This window comes from Equus caballus, chromosome 22, assembly GCF_041296265.1.
Source record: "Equus caballus isolate H_3958 breed thoroughbred chromosome 22, TB-T2T, whole genome shotgun sequence".
Classification (NCBI taxonomy): domain Eukaryota; kingdom Metazoa; phylum Chordata; class Mammalia; order Perissodactyla; family Equidae; genus Equus; species Equus caballus.
This window is the reverse complement of record NC_091705.1, coordinates 26,949,101-26,962,926: the sequence shown is the minus strand read 5'-3', so window position 1 is coordinate 26,962,926 and position 13,826 is coordinate 26,949,101. Positions and strand designations below refer to the sequence as shown.

The following is a 13,826-nucleotide window of genomic DNA, read 5'->3' as shown; positions in this document are numbered from 1 at the left end:
ACTGTCCAGGAAATAGCACTAAAATTAGTCAGACCTGGGTTTGAGCCCTGGCCTGGCTATGATGAAACTATGTGACCCTGGGCAAGTCACCCAAACTCTGATCCTCAGTTACTTCAGCAGTAATGTTGACGTATTAATATGTCCTTTGCTGAATCATTATCACTTAGAAAGACTGTGTTGTCTGAAAGTGATGCAGGTGAAGGCACATTTTATGCAAATGTGGTTCTAAGTCAGCTTGAAAAGTGAAACCCTTGTGAGGAATCCTTGAAAATCCCTTAAGAAGGTTCCACTCTGGAGACCTATAGTAACCCCCTTGTAAGTCTCCAGCGCTGGAACCATGGTGGACTCTGTGGGTGCCCAGCCTGTATCCTCTCAGCCCCTACCATTCCCATGCACACTGGCCTGTCTTCTGACCCCCATCCCCCGTGTCTCTTTGCCTGCGGGCCTTTTCTGGTGCCTGGATCCTGCTCTGCTTGCCCTCAGCTGGAAGTATCAGGACTTAATGCTCCCCTGGAGCAGTTCTCAATCAGTGACTGATACTGATGGGAGTTTGTGGACAATCACCCCAGTTCCCCATCCCTTGGATGGGACAATGCCGAGGCTTATGCTCTCCACTGACTCCCAGAGCTGCCCGGCAGGGTTGAGCTCCAGTTCCTACAGTTGTAACTTGCCTGACAGCACACCCTTTATGGGCTGCCTCCCTTCCTCCTCCTCACTTTCCGCTCCTCTGTGGGTGTTTCCAGGACTTGCCTTCCAAATCACCTACTTGCAGTCTTCCTTACTGAGGATCTGTTCCTTGGGGAACTCAAACTAGCACAAAACAGTTAGCTGTTTCCTTGATCGAGTACCAGATGAAGCTATCAGTTTCCATCAGAGTCTGAGTTACAGAAACAGTGTATCTCTTCATTTCAATCTTTTAAAATCTATATTTAAATGATTTTCCAGGTCACACGGTTCATAAGTCAAAGGATACAAGAAGTACCCAGTGACGTCTGTGAAGTCTCCTCTGACCCCTGTCCCCCAGCCACCCAGTTGCTCTCCTTACAAGCAGCCACTCTATCAGTTTCCTGGATGTCCTTCCTGACTTGGTTTATGGAAATATGTCGAGCATGTCTTGTGTCTTTAGACACTGGAATCACATGCAGAGTGCCAAGAAGTCTGAAACAGATTTTGGGAATAGCAAGTTCTCATCTTCCAGATCACAGTCACTCTAGGCAGGGCATAAACACTCCAAATCATTGTTCTTTTTCATTTTTTACCCAATGTGTATAATTAAGTCCTCATAAATATGCATGAGATGCATCTCCACTGTGCAGATATGCAGGAGAGTTGGCCATGATCCAGCCTTGCCCCCTCAACTCTGTACCTCGATAGCCTGCATGTCTCCCAGGAAGTACTGGGGTGCCTGCCTTGCCTCTCACTAGGCATTCTGGAGTGTGGGAAGATCCTTGTTTGGTCTTAGGCCCTTCTTTGGAACTACGTGTCTCTCTCCCAGGTTGGCAACCACATTGATGTGCTCACTGGCAAGTGGGTGGCCCAGGACGCAGGCATCGGTGCTGGCGTGGACTCCTACTTTGAGTACCTGGTGAAAGGAGCCATCCTGCTTCAGGATAAGAAGCTCATGGCAATGTTTCTAGGTAAAAAGGGCAGAGTAAGGGGGCTTTCCCCATGATTTTTCCTACTGACGTGTGGTTATTTATAAACATCCAGTTGCTCCCAAGTACCAACAGACCCAGTTCTGCATACCTGAGTCTGCATTCAAAGCCACCATGGACTTACACTACCCACTTGATACCCACTACACCTCTTCATGCCTTCTTGCAAGAGCCAACTGAACCATGCTGCATTCTTTACACGGCCCTAGATTTCTTATCTCTTGGCCATTGCATGTGGTGTTTCCTCTTCCTAGAATACCTTTTTTTATGAATACCTATCTTTATGTGTCCAAGTTCTATTCACCCTTCAAGGCCCAGCTTAGATATTACCTTGCCCAGGAAGTAACTTAATCCTTCCTCAGAATTTAGGGCCATCAACATCTTTCTTGCAGTCAGCTGTCATCCACAGTTACAGCTCTACCCATTGAGTGCAGCATCCATGCCTTATTCAGCTTTGTATTTCCCACAATGCTTTGCATGAGGTAGGTAGGTGGTAGATTAACCTGTTGAATAAAAACATTTTACTCTCCAGGACCTTAGACACTAGTAAAAATCATATTGAGGAATTGTTTTCTACCTAATAATAATAATTGCTATATCTACCATTCATTTATTCAGCAGGTATTTACTGAGTACCATTGATGTGCCAAGCACTGAACATAGACTGTTTCATTTAATCCTTACAACGCTATTTGAGATTGTCTCATTTGCATGTATATTTGGTACTTCATTCATTCAGCTACTATTTATTGTACATATTTATTAGGCACTTTCTGCAAGAAACAAAACAAAGTCCTGGCCCTCATGGCTTTACAGTTCAGAGTGGGGGGGATATAAGCTGAAGTTCCACCAGAATGTAAGCTCCCTGAGGGCTGGATTTTGACTTGTTTACCACCCCCTAGCTTCCTGGCACCTAGGAGGTCCTCAGTGAATATTGTTGAGTGGGTCAGTGACTGAACAATCCCATGAAGTATATAACATCACTTACCCCGCTTTATAGATACTAAGACTGAGGCTCAGGAGGGAAAAGCTTGCCCAAGGTCACAGCTAACAAGTGGTAAAGCTAGAGCTAGAATTTGAGCCTAGAAATTTGATTCCAGAACCCTCCTTCCTCTGTGCCTCGTTGCAGCCTAGTCTGCTTTGAGGCCAGGCCATCATATCATCTTTCAAAAGTTTAAGTCCATGCTTCTGTTGCCGACACTGCCTTTTGTCTCCCTAATCACTGACATGTTCATTATCCCATCTCCACTGCAGAGTATAACAAAGCCATTCGGAATTACACCCGCTTCGATGACTGGTACCTGTGGGTGCAGATGTACAAAGGGACTGTGTCCATGCCAGTATTCCAGTCCTTGGAGGCCTACTGGCCTGGTCTTCAGGTAGGAACGATTAGAGAGAGTGGTCATTTTTCTATGGAACTGGCACAGCCAGCTCATTCTGATTTATAAGTCAAATAAGGTACTTTCATTGCTTGAGTACGTTTTTTGGAGGCCCAGGTTGGAGATAGAAGAGAGACTTAGAGTGAATTAGACAGATTTAAGATTCTACCAAACTGAATTTTCCAAGGGGAGCTTTAAAGTGTCAGGAACTGAGCTTCCAGTTTGCTACAGAGTATTGTACCGCTTAAAATAGACAGTGTCTTTCCAGTCTGGGTAGTAACAGCCGTTGGCAACAACTATTTCTCCAGTGGCCATTTCTGTCAAATCTCCTCATTCTTGACAGCGGGCCTGAGAAAGGGCACGAAAGCAGCTGGGGCTGCTTTGCCTCCCGTTATGATGTTTTTCCATTACACAGTCTGGTGGAGTTGCAGCTGGAAGGGATCTTAGAGTCTATCTTATCTATCCCATAGATGTACCAAAATATGTTCATAAACTTGTTCTCTTTTTTTTTCATTTTAAGAAAAGGTAATAACATGTAAATGGTGGTAAATTTAAAAAGTACACAAGGGAGTGTAATGAAAAGTAACTCTCAAGCCCCCTACCCTCAGACTCTCTCCCCAATCCAGTGCCTATTATCAGTTTTCTGTGTATCTTTCCAGAAATCCATGTACATAAATATTTTATATTTATAGCCTCCTTTTTTCTTTATGTAGATAGGAACATATACATATTCTTTTTCACTATGTCTTAAAGATCATTTTTTATTGATACACATAGATCAGTTTTACTTTTTTTTAAACAGCTGCATATATTCCACTGAATAGATATATTGCAATTTACTTAACTAGTTCCCCATTATATACTTTTGGCCAGCCCTCTTATTTTACAGATGGGAAACAGGCTCAGAGAGAACTTGTTGGTAATATTAAATATTGGTCCAACTCCTCTAAGAGCTTCAAATTTTATTACTTGAGTGTCCCCTAAAAGAATTTTGAAAAACTGTAGAGCCACCTGCATGTTTTTAATCTTATGAGTTTAAATAGTTGCGTACCATTCCTTTTTCTCCTCAAACTCATATTTCCATTCTACTCCCCCCAACAGAATTTTATCCTACTATATTTTATGCTTAAAAAAATTTACTGATACCCTATCATTTGTGACTGTAAAGAACTTGTGAACTGTAAAGAATTTAAAAATATTTTAAAATTTCCTGTGACCATATGCTCTGAGTATTCGTTTTCTTCTGGATTTATTTCTCATTAATATGTAAACGATTAAAACAACATTAATAGCTTACAATTTTTGAAAAATAATTGTAAAACCTAAAAGCAATTTTATTGGAAATGCCTTTCTTAGTGAGATTTTTGGGGCTTTCTTATTTTTAAGTAGTTTGTGTATTTGTGTGTGAATAATACATATTGCTAAAATGGGGTATCAGGAAGCATCAATTTTATTCCTGCTTTTCATTTTTTAGATGTAAGTGCTGAGGAGCCTTATACACATAAATTAGTATATGGAGATAGGAGGAGTGTGATTATTGCAGTATCATTTAGTTCTTTGAAATCATTTAGTTAATAGACTGAACCATATAAAATTGCCAGCATTCAACTGTTGTTTTTTTTAAGATTTAATTTTTTCCTTTTTCTCCCCAAAATCCCCCGGTACATAGTTGTATATTCTTAGTTGTGGGTCCCTCTAGTTGTGGCACGTGGGATGCTCCTCAGCATGGCCTGAGAAGTGGTGCCATGTCCATGCCAAAGATTCGAACCGGTGAAACCTCGGGCCCCTGCAGTGTAGTGTGTGAACTTAACCACTCAGCCATGGGGCCAGCCCTAGCAACTGTTTTTGACCTACAAATATGGCAATATTATATGGTTCAGCCTGTATATGGTAAAAAAAATTCACATAAGGACCTGTCATCAAAAATTTTCTTTTTCCTCCCCAAAGCCCTGGTGCATGATTGTGTATCATATTTGTAAGTAAAGATTATTTTTAATGAGCTCTCTGCTAACAACTAGACCTGTTCCTCTTTCAAGTTTTTGAAAGCAGAGAATTGGAAACTATCTGATATACAAAAGGATTTGTTACTCAGTAGTTAGAGTCACTCATTTTTCTCAACACCTACACTAATGTTTAAAATTTGACCTAGTTTGGTGCTCAGGAAGTTTTTATACCCCAGAACAATGTCCATAGTAAGGTTAAAGATTGTTGGTAGGTACACCTTGCTTTTGAAATGGCAGAAGGGCGTTTGTGAAAGAGACTGTGAGAATGGACAGCCTGCCTTGGTGTTAGAAGCATCTTTTCAGGCAGTTCCATTTTAGGAAAGTTGAGGATCTGGAAATCTATTTCCTTGAAATTGTTTGTGACTACATTCCTCTTGAAAAACCTTCTTGTACAACCCAGTCCTACAACTGATCACACCTTTTGACTTTGCATAATTCCATTTCTGTGTGTATTCCCCACGAAGGGAATTCAAGAGGGAAAGATGCAACCTGTATAGAGATATCCCTAGCAGCAAAGTTCATGACAAAGAAGAGCTAGAAATGACCTAAATGCCCAATAATGGAGGAACAAATAAATGATTGTATTTTTTATTGTGGTAAAATACACATAACATAAAGTTTACCATCTCCACCATTTTTAACTATACGGTTCAGTGGTATTAAATACATTCACATTGTCGTGCAGCCGTCACCACCATTCACCCCCATAACTCTTCTCATCTTGTAAAACTGAAACTCTATGCCTATTAAACCAGAACTCTCCATTTTCCCCCCGCCCCCAGTCCCTGGCAACCACCATTCTACTTTTTGTCTTTATGATTCTGACTACTCTAAATACCTCACATAGGTGGAATCACATAGTGTTTGTCTTTTTGTGCCTGGCTTATTTCACTTAGCATAATGTCCTCAAAGTTTGTGCATGTTGTAGAGTGTCAGAATTTCTTTCCTTTTTAAGGGAGGAATAGTATTGCTTTGTATGTTTATACCGCTTTGCCACCTCGGTTTGTATAGGATTTGTGTGCTTTGTGTGTGGCACTTTTCCTGGTTTGAGAAGGGGTCCTGGGTTATTTCTCTGTGAAGTTATGATCAAACCAATAGCTAACATTTATTGAGCATCTCTTCAGTGCCTGGCAGTCTGTCTGGCACATAGAGATGATATGTTAAATATTTAAGAAAGAACGATTTATGTGCCAGGCACTTTATAGAGAATCACCACAACACACTGAGGTGTAACTGTTGTTTCATAAATGAAGAAAAGAGACTTCAAGATGTTAAATTTGTTCATTCATTTACTCAACAAATATTTGAATGCCTGCTCTGTTCTAGCCCTGTCCTCATGAAGTTTATAGAGGACGAGACACAAAGAAAAACTTAGACAAATATGTAAAATACTAAGTTGCAATGAAGGAAACAAGTAGGAGACTAAAACAGAGAATTTTGGATCGGGACCTACTTTAGACAAGAAGGCCTCTTAGAAGTGGTGACATTAAAGCTGGTACTTGAAGAAGTAGGGGTGTGAGATGATGTTCTAGGCAGAGGAAACATCATGTGTGAAGATCCTAAGGCAGGAAAGAGTTGGGTGTTTATCAGAAACAAAGAAAAGCAGTATGGCCACAGTCCAGGGAAAGGAGAGGTCAGTTAATGGAAGGCTAGCAGTGACCAGACTGTGCAGGGCCTTGAGGGCCATGGTGAGTTGTCTTGACTTTATGCTGAGCCCGTGGGAAGCCCTGAGGTCTGGTGTCTGTGGTAAGATGGTTACCTCTGGCTGCCTTGGGGAAGGTGGACTGGAGAAGACAAGTGGTGGGACCAACGAGGAAGCCTTTGAAGTCATCTCAATATGAGATGCTGGTGACCAGACCAGGTGGTGGCTCTGGAGATAAAGGAAGAAAAAGCTTGATGTTTTAGAGATGGAATTGACAGGAATTGCTGATGGAATGGATATGGGGTAGGGGGAAAGGGAGGAGTCAAGAATGAGTCACCAGGTTTCTGGCCAGAGTAACTTGGTGAATAGTAGTTCCATTTACTAAGAAGGAAGAGAGGCGGAGAGTAGGGAGGCAACTTTGTGGGGAAGTGAGAGAACCAAGAATTTTGTTTGGGAAATGTCAGGTTTGTTCTATTGCTGAGACATCCACTAGAGATGTCAAGAAGGTCAGCTGTTTCCATGTTGTTATAATAATATTAATAGCTACTTATCAACAGCTAGTAAAATTACAAATGCATATATCCTCTGATCCAACAATCCTAATTCTGGAAATTTATCTTACAGGTACACTTTGCATATGTTTGAGGTGACATAGGTACAGGGTTATTTATTGCAGCATTGATATAGCAAATAGCAAAAGATTGCAACCAAGCCAACTGGCCATTATTAGGAAACTAATTAAATTATGATTTAAGCAATGGAGTACTATACAGCTGTATAAATAGGAGGAGGGAGCTCTTTATGTGCTTACATGGAAAAGTCAAGATATATTGTTAAATGAATAAAGGAAACTGCAGAACCGTATATTTAATAAGCCATATTTAATGTGGGGAAAATAATATATACTCATACATATTTGCTTATGTTTACAAACTAGTACAAAATGGTTATCTGCTAGGGTATAGGGCGGGCATGAGACTTAGTAAATCAACCTTTTTCCTATTCTTAGAATTTTGAACCAGACGGCTAACTTCCCTATTTAAAAACTGTTAGCAGCCAGCATTGACTGAGCACATACTGGACCAGGGACTTTGTGTACAACCTCTGTCCCTCTTACAGATGAGGCTCAGAGAAGTTAAGTATCGGTTGAAGGCAACACAGTGAGCAAAGGGCTGACTCAGTGTTTGATGGCAGGGCTTTTTGGCTCCAAAGCCTTTGCTTTCTCTTTTCCCTGAGGTTGTGTTTTAGCCTGGTGGCTGCCTGGCTGACAACCACTTCTCTCCTGCAGAGCCTCATTGGGGACATTGACAACGCCATGAGGACCTTCCTCAACTACTACACTGTCTGGAAGCAGTTTGGGGGGCTCCCAGAATTCTACAACATTCCTCAGGGATACACAGTGGAGAAGCGAGAGGGTTACCCACTTCGGCCGGGTGAGCAGCATCTCTGGCCATCAGGCCCTGGTTCTCTAAACCCCAAACTCTCATGTCTCTACAAGGGTCTGTGCCTCACAAGTACTCGCAGGTCCATTTTTTCCATCTGATTCTTCCAGTGGCTCTGGGTGGTTTTCCTGCTAGGAATTATTTATCACCATGTTTTCAGATTAAGAAACTGAGGCCTAGTGGGTTGAAATGGCTTGCCCAAGGCTGTTAAGTATAGGAGCTGGGACTGGAACCCAATTCTCCTTCAAACTTGGGCAAGTGAGTGAGATGGAAAAGCCAGTTGACTCCTTTTGAGTTCCTGCTATCAGGATTTCAGAAGTGTAGGCAAACCTCATAAGTCAATGGGTCAGATAAATTATGCTTCTGTAGTATGGAATGTTGGAACTTTGGAATGGAATTTAGGAATGAATCATGTGGTCCCGTCCACCTCCCCATTTGCTGCTCAGAAATCAAGACGCCAAGAAGGAAAGGACTACACACTAGATAAATGTCAAGTTCCTTTCTAGCTGTGATCTTCTGATTCACTGCAGGGAAATTAAACACTGTGAGGAGGGGAAGGGATGGGGGACAGAGGAAGGAAGCTTAGTCAGCACACAGTCACCCCTACCCCAAAATAGGTTACTTTACCATTGTCTTCGACTCTTCACACCTTCCCACCTGAATGCCTTTGAGCTTCGGGACCGGCCTTCTAGGGGCTTCCGCCTGTTCCGCCCTCCTCTACCCCATTTCCTGCCTCCTCTAACCCAAGTGATTGTGTAGGAGTTGTGGAAGAGGAACAGAAGAAGGAGTAAAACAGCAACTGGAAAGAGCAAATTAGTCACTTTTGACTCCTTAGAGGCTGCCGTTTTTGGTATTTCTCATGGCATTTTTTTTAAGAGAACACTCTCAGAAGGTATCATATCCGGTGTTATCAATAGATAAGATGAAGATCAGAGTTTGGGACTAAATGTTAGAGTTAGGCTTGTGCAATCTCAGGGTTAGAGGGAAACTGAGAGGTCTTCTAATTGAAATCACCCTCTAGGAGCCCTGTCAAGTAGTAATCTGGTCTTTGCTCAGTTACCGTCGGTGACAGGGAGCTCACTACTTACAGAGGCAACCTCTTCCATTTGCAGGATAGGCTGGCAGGAAGGCATCAGTGGAAAGAAGGCACTACAGCCAGGAATTCAGTATTGCCTTAGTCCAGTCACCCTTCCTATCCCCAAACAATAGCAAATGGAAGATAAGCTATTCCTCTATAATTAGATTGGCCAGTGCCCTATGCCCTGGTACGTGTGTATGATCATCAGTATTGAAGCACAGAGCCTAGCCTAAAGGCCTCTGGGGGCCTGTACCTCCTCCTAAGTCCAAATCTAAAACTTGGGCTGTCATCCTCTTTGAGGGAGTTGGCCGGATATATAGGAAATTTAAGTAGTTATTAGCATGTGTAGGCCCATGTGTGAGGAAGAGAAAACAAGGTGGCTGGCTCTGGGTGCACTGATCCAGCCAGCCGCTAGAAGCAGAAGGAGAGACTTCCCAGGAGAGTACCAACTTCTCTGTCTTTGAACACGCACAGTGTGTTCACCTACCAGTAAATGTGCCCCAATCTGTGTTTTAGAATATGAGCAATTAGATTAGCAATTGTCCAGAGGCAGACAGAGATCTTTTCTCCAAAAATAAGAAATAGAGTTTGCAGTAATAAATCAAAAGAGAGCAAAGTGCTGATCAAGGTCCAAGAGGAAACAGGGAAGGAGAAGATCAGGAGGAGAGAGAGGCACAGGGAGAGGAGGAGGAGTTCCCTCTGAGAAAAGATAGGTGAAGAAGCAGAAAAGTCTGTTGAGCTGCAGCTTCCGCCCACTGGGGCCACCCTCGAAGTCAAACCCTTCTTTTCCACAACAGCTCTTCAGATATTTGAAAGCAATGAACGCATTTTCCTGGGTTTTCTTTTCTCCAGAATAAATATTCTTATCTGGACCAACTCCTGTTGGCTAATATTAATCTTAAGATGGGGCCCATGTCTGAATATCAGATTCCTCTTGTGGTGCAGAACAGGGCAGGACTGTTGCCTTGTTCTGGGCACAGTGAACTCATGGCTACATCTTTGTTAGATTGAAGACTGGCTCTTGAATATCTTAACCTTCATCTTTTTGTCCATCCCATCTCGGAAAGGGCCTTATAGTGACAGGCTAAAACTCTTAATTTTTAGGATTAGATTAGACTGTGAGTGACAGAAAAAAAGTGGTAGCTTAATTAAGATAGACATTTATTTCTCTCTCATGTTCTGGCCTTATCTGGCTCTCTATGGTGTCTGGGACCTTAGTCCCACACCTGGTTGCTGGGAATAGTTGTTAGTCTAGGCAATCATGTGCTTGGCTAAAGTGAGGGATTCTCTTACTAAGGAAGAAGAGGGAACAGATCTTGGGAGACAGACAGCAGCCTCTGCCACCTCCCCTATTCCAGAGCCTGGCTACTTGTCTCTCCCTTGGGATGAGAGTCCATGGTCTGTTTTAATACCGGTCTCCACTAAGCTCCAAGCTTTGGGTATGTTGGTTCTGAAAACTCACTGTTGAGTGAGTTGTCCCACATTCCTCCTTGTTGGGGCCCTGTGGGCAAGGTATGGAGGGGAGGAGACTCTCACCGCCCTGAGCAGACTCCGAGCCCTCCCTGCCCAGCCACTGGGTGAGCAGGGTCTGCTTTGGACTTTTCAGAACTCATTGAGAGCGCAATGTACCTCTACCGTGCCACGGGGGATCCTACCCTCTTAGAACTCGGAAGAGATGCTGTGGAATCCATTGAAAAAATCAGCAAAGTCGAGTGCGGATTTGCAACAGTGAGTGTTTCCACGGGCCCAAGAATTGGGAAATGTCTCCCCCTGCTGCTAAAGAGCCTCTGGAATATTAGCACTGGACGGGACCTTAAGATGTATGTAGTGCCTTTATTTTATAGGTGGTGAGACTGAAGAACAGAGAAGCTAACAGATTTGCTAAAAGGTCACATAGCTAGTAGAGGTGGAGCTAGGATTAGTTCCAGGGGTCTTGTCTCCATGCCCTTGGCATTCTCCCTTTAGCTGTCTAAATAGACTACTTTGCAAGCATGAGTTTTGTGAAAAGGCCTATAAAATGGATTCTAGTGGGGAAATACAGAGTCCCATAGCCTTATATTCAAATGTGAGGATCCTTAGTGAAACAGCCCTACTAGTCTCACAGATCCTTATTGAATGTCTTTCATGAGCCAGGCACTATGCTAGGCCAAGGGTTATAGCAATGAAGAAAGACCAAATTCCGGAGCTGACATCTTAGTAGGAAAAACAATGAACATGTATCTGGGAGACAGAAAGAAAGCCAGTATGGCTGGAGAGGAGTGAGCAAAGGAGGAAAGTGGAAGGAGGAAAGTCCCAGAGGAGGCAGGGGCTAGGTCACATAGGGCTTTATATAAGCCATGGGGAAGAGTTAAGATTTTTGTTTTGCTTGAAATGAGAAGCCTTGGTAGGATTTCCATCAGAGCAGTGACGTGATCTAATTTGTATTTTACTTTTTTTTTTGGCTGAGGAAGATTGGCCCTGTGCTAACATCTGTGCCAGCCTTCCTCTATTTTGTATGTGGGACGCTGCCACAGCATGGCTTGATGAGCACTGTGTAGGTCCACACCTGGGATCTAAACCCATGAACCCTGGCCTGCTGAAGTGGAGCACGCGAACTTAACCACTATGCCACTGGGCCGGCCCCTAATTTGTATTTTAGAAACATCCCCCTGGCTTCCCTGTGGAGAATGGATTGAAAGGGTCAAGGGTGAGAGCCATGTCACATCCTTAGAGGACCCAAGCACGCAAGCTGTAAATAATCAATCATTACAGTCATGTGAAAATCAGATGTTTAAGAAAATAGTCTAGAAAAAATTTGCCAAAAAGCCTACAGAGGTTTTTTAGGGTATGGGATTAACAAACAAACAAACAGAAAGCCTTCTTTTTCAAAATTTTGTAATGTGATTATATTCTACAAGTAGAACATGTTAAAGAAAAGACCTGTATGTCTAGGGGAAAAATAAAGCAATGATATGTTTTAGTTTCTAATATGATGTATTTTGTGGAAAGCCAAAGTGGATAAGCCCATTGAGGCCTTCTTAGGAATGCTTGACTTATTTCCATGAAAATGAAGCCCTTTGGAGATCTTCCAAGACGAATGATGGGAATAGGCGTATGATTCCTTGGCCTTTGACAAACAGGCAAGAGAACAGTAATTCTTGGTTCATCAAGTCCATGTTTTAGTCATATTTCTTGTGTGAAATATATACCCACTGAGAGTTAGTTTTGTGTAAGAAAATATATTGCTAATTCTGAGAAGCTAAAATAAATGTTTATAGCCAGGAGACTTACTCGGCTTATGCTGTAAACTCAGTATGAATTTTTCTTCAAAGCCTCCTAATTAGTTGTTCACAATAGCAAGCACTTGGTAATCACCTTAATGGCCATCAAGGGAGAATTAGCTGAGTAAATGATGCTCCATTTTTACAGTGTCATTAAAAAGGATGATTAGATCTCTGTTTATAGTCACCAAAAGGTAGGATAAAGGGGACAGGAGATTGCCATGTCATATAGGGAGGTCAGGGAAGACCCTTCTGATGAGGCAGCGTTGGAGCAAAGACCTGAAGGAAGAGAAGGAGCAACCTATGGGGCTGTCTGAGAGTGCTTCAGGCTGAAAAGACACCAAATGCCAAGAACCTGGGGTGGCAATGTGCTTGCTTGCTCACAGAACAGAGAAGCCATATGCTTGGACCTGCAGGAGCAAGAAAGAGAGTGATAGGAGATGAGGTCAGGGAGGAAGCAGTGACCAGACCACAGGGGACCTGTTGGGTCATGATAAGGACTTTGGTTTTTACTCTACATGAAATGACATGTCATCAGAGGGCTTTCAGTGGAGCAGTGACAGGTAGGACTTATGATATAAATATACTTTAGAGTAAGGATGGAAGCAGGAAGCCCAGTTGGAAGTTATGATAATCCAGGCGAGAGTCTGTGGGGGCTTGGAAAAGGGCAAAGCTCTGAAAAGTTAAGTGGTTTGTCCAAAGGCCCTCAGCTGCTTAGTGGCAGAGCAGGAATTCCTGACAGGGTCCCCTGACCCTTTCAGCTGCACTGTGACACTGTTCTGACACTCTTCCCTCTCCCACGTGGCAGATCAAAGATCTGCGAGACCACAAGCTTGACAACCGCATGGAGTCTTTCTTCCTGGCCGAGACCGTGAAATACCTCTACCTTCTGTTTGACCCAACCAACTTCATTCACAACAACGGCTCCACCTTCGATGAGGTGATAACCCCCTATGGGGAGTGCATCCTGGGGGCCGGGGGTTACATCTTCAACACGGAAGCGCACCCCATCGACCCTGCTGCCCTGCACTGTTGCCGGAGGCTGAAGGAAGAGCAGTGGGAAGTGGAAGCCTTGATGAGGGAATTCTACTCTCTCAAACGGAATAGGTCAAGATTTCAGAGAAAAACTGTGAGCTCGGGGCCCTGGGAACCCCCAACAGGAAGATTCTCCTCACCTGAAAACCATGACCGGACAGGGGAGAAGAAGCCTGCCAAGCAGAAAATGCCTCTTCTCAGCTGCCCTAGTCAGCCCTTTACCGCTAAGCTGGCGTTACTGGGACAGGTTTTCCTAGATTCCTCATAACCACTGGATGAGTTTGTTTGTTTTTGAAACTAAACTATGACAATAAATCTGCTTTTGACTATCA

At 43.1% G+C, this 13,826-nt stretch overlaps 1 protein-coding gene across 2 annotated transcripts in view; it reads left to right on the top strand.

Annotated features, from left to right (window-relative positions):
- Positions 1-13,826, top strand: part of EDEM2 (ER degradation enhancing alpha-mannosidase like protein 2) — a 26,648-nt gene extending 12,822 nt beyond the window's left edge. For both annotated transcript variants that reach the window (XM_001501429.7, XM_023626445.2), the window contains exons 7-11: positions 1,496-1,637; positions 2,910-3,034; positions 7,968-8,112; positions 10,806-10,927; positions 13,268-13,826. In XM_001501429.7, the coding sequence (XP_001501479.1) occupies positions 1,496-1,637; positions 2,910-3,034; positions 7,968-8,112; positions 10,806-10,927; positions 13,268-13,762 (1,029 nt within the window). In that variant the 3' untranslated portion in view covers positions 13,763-13,826. The remainder of the gene's footprint in view (positions 1-1,495; positions 1,638-2,909; positions 3,035-7,967; positions 8,113-10,805; positions 10,928-13,267) is intronic.